The 5,848-nt window shown below is 30.9% G+C and overlaps 1 protein-coding gene across 1 annotated transcript; it reads right to left on the reverse strand.

The window, feature by feature from the left end:
• Positions 1-2,552: 2,552 nt before the first annotated feature.
• Positions 2,553-4,530, reverse strand: GAE6 (UDP-D-glucuronate 4-epimerase 6). The gene has a single exon (XM_039018811.2). It carries the CDS (start codon positions 4,326-4,328, stop codon positions 2,961-2,963), a length of 1,368 nt encoding a protein of 455 aa, XP_038874739.1. The 5' UTR covers positions 4,329-4,530; the 3' UTR covers positions 2,553-2,960.
• Positions 4,531-5,848: the final 1,318 nt, after the last annotated feature.

A 5,848-nucleotide genomic window follows, 5' to 3' on the forward strand; every position in this document is an offset into this window, starting at 1 on the left:
AAACATAATACTATAAACTCTTAAATAAACAAATATATTTCAACAAATAAAATGTATAACTATAAACTAGTACTTAATGGACCTTGAATTTATACGTTTTATATTATCGTCAACTTCTCTAATTTCAAGCGAGATGTTAATTGTATATAATCTTTTGATCAAGTATACATGTTTTATATCATATGAGATATTCATGTTGGTTTATCTATTAATCTCTTCCTTTTTGGGAGGACGAGCTATCTCTTAGTTCTAGTGTCCAATAGTATATATTTATTTCATTCAACATTATTTAATACATCATTATTTGATATATCATTTTATTTCTCAAACATGTTTGCTTTTATGGCAAGTAATGAATACATATGATTTTTTTTTTTACTAGAAATCCTCTCCCTTAATAACGCTAATGCAAAAAAGTTGGTTTTAAAATATATTTGGTTTCTATATTTTGTTATGATTAATGTGTAGTCTTGTCGTAATTTTAAATTTGTACCAATATAGCATTGTAACTTCATTTTTTCAATGAATTAAATCTAATATATATACCAAATTCATCTTTTAAAGTTTCAATGTTTAATGATTTAGTACTTACCGTGAAAAATCTTCGTAACATGAAGTATAAAATCTTTTGTATATAATAATTAATACACGTAATTCTAAAATGTATTGACAAATCAAAATACAATTCAACGAATAGTGCTTGTATTTATATCTTCTTTGAAGTTGAAGATTCATTTGTCATCTTACATTTTTTTTAAATAAGTCAAATAAAATAATATGTTTGTTTATTATGTAATTTATTGATCTACATATGTGAAATAATCCCTTATACCTCTTCACACAATTTGTTTTCCAATATTAAATCACCACCAAATGCTAAATAATTGCTGAAAAAATAAAAAAAAGTTAACACAACATTGTTATTTCAATATACTTTCTTTAGCATTATTTCTTAATTTCTAGATATCTTTGTTAATAGCATGTGAAAATGAGTAAGTAGTAAGCTGTTTTTAGTTCAACAACATATTAAGGTGGGGTAAAAATGTGTGTCCATTTATAATTTCTCCAATAACAAAGGTGACAATTAATTGAAAATGTTTTCTAAATATGTCTTTGTGAATTTGAAAATAGAAAATTAGTTGAGCCTACTATTCTTAGCTAAGAAAAATAAATATTTTATCAATTTGAGAAATAAATACTATCCAACTATATTTTATTAAAAGCATCTCCAAAAGGGCATTAAAGGAAAAAAAAAAAAAACCCTTCCTACCACCAATATTTTGTCCTAAAGGGCAGAACTTATCCTGACCAAAACCAAAGCCGAAAAGTCCACAAAAATTTCAATATGTATTTCAATTATATCTCTAAAATTTATTTTTTTTCCCACTCGAAAATCCATCCATTTTCTCATCATCTTTATTAATAAATATGTAACACAACTAATCAATTTAAATATTATTTTTAAATATAAAAAAATAATCAACTTATTTATAGACAACCAATATTAGACATTTATAAACTATCTCTCTAATGCTAATAGATGTTTATCGATATCTATCAACAATACATAATAACCTTTTATATTTGAAGATATTTCCAACAATTTTGACATTTAAAATAATTACTCCAATTTAAATACACTAATTCATTATTATATTATAAAAACATCACATTCAATGACAATAATAAAAACCTATGAAGCACATAAATAGATACGGCTACACGATACGATACGGATACGATCGGATACTGCGGTTCTTCAATTTCTAAAAAACTAAGATACGGATACGTCTAAGGATGCGTCATTTTTTTTATATATATTTCTAAGAAATGAGGATACTAATATGAAGATACATTTTCTTTTTCTTTAAAAAAAAATCTAGGATATGGATAAATTTAGCATATAAGTCAATAACAATAGCACAAAATAGATTGCAAACACTGAAATATAATAAAAATAAATAAATAAATAAATAAAGCAACATCTAAGATGTTGAAGTACAATAGTTAATAAAAAATGCAATAGAAAGGTGAATCGTATTACAAAGAAGAAGAAGATTAGAGGGAGAAGTATGAATATAAATGAAGAACTTGAATTGTTAAAGATATCCAAATGGTTTATATTTTGGTGGACTTTGTGGGGACTCAAATGTGAAGACGAAGTTTAGATGATTCTAGTATAGGATTTAGTCTTTTTTTTTTTTTTTACTTTTAATATTGGATTCAATTAGTGAGATTTTTAAATAGTTTACCTAGTTTTATATTGGAAAAGATTAGATGAGTTACTTGTCTTTTTTCTTTTTAAAAAAATACACATAAAAATGGATACGTCAAATCACATATTAGATATATATCTGAAAGTATCGATATCCGATATGATATTGATTCTTTGTCTCATATGAAGTGTCTGTACTTCATAGATAAGAACAATGATTAAAGTTTGACATAACTATATATATATAATCTCATACAAATATAAAAATCAAATTAAAATTAAACCATAACCATATAGATAGATTTAACCAAATAAAAAAGAAAAGAAATATATAATATTGATGGAAAATGAAGAAATTTTGATATATATCATCATTTCTGATCTGTGATTACATGAAATCAAACGGCTGAGATCCACACCCATTCCAGTGGACCCCACACCTTTCCAATTATTACATCATCCATGTCTTTCTTTCTCCCCCACTTTCTCTCTCCTATTTCCCTTTTTTTTTTTTGTATGAAATTACAAAATATTATTTTCCATATAACATATCTATTTTTTTTCTACAACATGAACAACAGCTGTGGATACCTTTTGATCCTCTACAGCAGAAACCACGATAACAATAATAATAATATTAATAAGTAAAAAAAAAAAAAAAAAAAAAAGAAAGAAAAGAAACGACAAGTCGACGAAGGCCATGTGACGATGACGACGGAGGAAAAAAAAAGAAGGAAAAAACCAATCAAGCGGATTCCTCGGGTGAGTGATTATTAATTTTCTCACTTTCCTTTTTTACCCTCGACTGAATTCCATAATACCCAACGTACCACTTTACGAATTTCCGGAGCCCCGTGGGTAGATCCGTGGTCGGTTTATACCCGAAATCCTTCAACGCCAAACTAACATTCGCATGAGTGAATGGAACGTCGCCGTTTCGTGGCATAGTAATTATATGCTTTTTCGCCTTTGTATTCAACAGATTCTCCAGCACCGACACTAATCTCCCCACCGGCACCGGCGACGTATTCCCCAAGTTATAAATCCTCAATTGCGCCGGACCTTTCTTCTTTCGGCCGCTTCCGGTAGACTTCTCGGCCGTATCCAACGCTCCTAAACACCCTTTTACAATATCATCGATGTACGTGAAATCACGCGCCACCTCCTTCGCGTCATGAGTTTTGTAGATATCGATTTGTTTCCCTTGCAGAATATCTTTCGTGAAAAAGAAATACGCCATGTCCGGCCGTCCCCATGGGCCGTACACGGTGAAGAATCGGAGTCCGGTGAGTGAAAGTCCGTAGATATGATTATAAGTATGAGCGATTTCCTCGCCGGCTTTTTTCGTCGCCGCGTAAAGACTCGCCGGTTGATCGGTACGGTGGAGTTCAGAGAAGGGATTTTCCGTATTTAAACCGTAAACGGAACTTGAGGAAGCCCAAACAATCGCGGGTTGTGGATCGGCGGTTTTGGCAACTTCTAGAAGGTTCACGAATCCTGCAATGTTTGAACTGATATAGGATTGAGGATTTTGCATAGCGTAACGAACACCAGCTTGAGCTGCCAGGTGGAGGATGTGGGTGAAAGGGACCACATCGAAAAGCTTAGAGAGCAATGCGGCGTCGTTTAAGTCGCCTTCTACAATGAAGATTTGATGTTTTGAAAGAAGCGATTGACGAGCTCGTTTCAATGACGGATCGTAATAATTATTGAAATTATCAAGTCCCAAAACGCCGTCGCCTCGTTTCTTTAACGCCATGGAGCAATGAGAACCGACGAAACCGGCGGCACCGGTGACCAATACGGACATTCCATTAGGGCGTCGAGGAGTGGAGGAGTGTCGAACTTGTTTCTCCCAGGCAGCGCCACCGTGGTCACTTCCGCCGTAGAAGGCGGAGGAGAGGAAATTGCGGTGGGTGTGGAGGTGGTTTTCAGCGGACAAGGGCGGGTAATTGAGGGTGAAAATGAAAACGAGAATTAAAGCGACGAGAAGGGTAGCGCGAAATAGAAGCTTAGAAGAGGCGTTTAAGAGTTTTGTGCTGTTGACCTTACGGAGATAGCTGTTGTAGCGTTCGAGCTTGATGGTTTTGCTGGTATCAGGCGGAGACGCCATTGAAGGGTATGTGAAAATGGAGAAGAAGAGCTCTGAAGTAAAGAAGTAGAGCTCTGAAGATGAGGGGTGGGTTGAGGAAAGATTAATATAGCAATGTGAGAGACTGAGAGAGTAGAAAGCGAGTTTTTTTTTGTTTTTTTTTTTAATTAATAAATTATTATTATTATTTTTTTTTTAAAAAAAAAAAAGGCAGTTGAGGATGGTTAATTAGTGACAACTTTTGCTTCTTCCTCTCTCTATCAATCTTCTTTGTTATTCTTACAGATGGAAAGTGGCATGAACCAGACCATTCCACAAATGCCCCTAAACTTCTTTTTTATTACTTTTTAATATATATCTTTTTAAAATTTTAGGTCATTTTTTAATGTGTGCGCCATTAAATTAGTATTTAATTTATTTTGATGTGTGGGCATGCCACCTAAACATGTCACTGGGAGGAATTAAACTTCAGGGCAATTATCAATTATATACCTCAACTAATGATTGTGTCAAAGTTCTATTTTTTTTTTCCGTAAATGTATCAATTTACTCTTTTCTTCACATTTCGATCAATCAATATTGTATAAAATGAATGAAAAATTCATAAATTTTCATAAAATCAATCAATTTAAATATTTCATTACAATTGTTTTTGGAAATCTTATGTATTGATTCTCATATGTAAGTAGATTTCTTCAAATGTCGATTTTACAAAATGAACACCTAAAGTAAATGTATGGACGATTTTCATAGAAAATTCACACAAATTACCTTTCTAAAAAGAACATAATGGACAGTGTAAAGTGATACACTTACAAAAATCTAGGATTTTAATTGATACCGTTATTAATTTATGGTTTAAAGTAACACAACCTCTAAGGTGTAAGGGGATAAAATGATTTTTTTTTCTAAATTTTATTTTATAATTCAAATGCCTTGTAAATTATGTTACTTTATGTATATATACACACACTTTTAGGCCATTTTTAATTCGGTCCTCAATTGTATTAATATTTCATTTATTTTGGTGCGTAGGCATGCTACTTGGAAGAAGTAAATTTTATTGATGAGTGGGTTGAGTTGTTCCGGGTGTTAAGTGTCGTTTTAAGTGATATATACGTGGGTTATTCAAATATATGTTAAAAATAATATTAAAGGATCAAAATGAGCATAATTCAATTGATATAATATTTATATTATCAATCTCGAAATTAAAAATTGGATTTCTAGAATCTCAGATATTGTAAAAAGAAAGAGAGAAAATTATATATATAAAGTTTTGATAGATACTTTTTTATAGTATAAATTAATCAAACTCTATATTTACTATGCGTGGCTTTAAATAATTGTCTATGCATATACACGTATTAATCAGATTAATTGAAAAAAAAGTGTTTACAATATGATCAAACACTACCTCAACTAGACGTGAGGAAGAATATGATCGATATATAATAATAAGAACAATTATCTTTATTAATATGAGGTATTTTGAATGAAATAAATAACAAATATATATGGAGAATTTTGTTGTCTATAAG

This window comes from Benincasa hispida, chromosome 12, assembly GCF_027475165.1.
Source record: "Benincasa hispida cultivar pf3 chromosome 12, pf3_genome.v1.1, whole genome shotgun sequence".
Taxonomy (NCBI): Eukaryota; Viridiplantae; Streptophyta; class Magnoliopsida; order Cucurbitales; family Cucurbitaceae; genus Benincasa; species Benincasa hispida.

What these genes read in the sequence shown, in the direction of transcription:
- GAE6 (XM_039018811.2), bottom strand. Translation starts at nt 4,328, where the DNA reads ATGGCGTCTCCGCCTGATACCAGCAAAACCATCAAGCTCGAACGCTAC.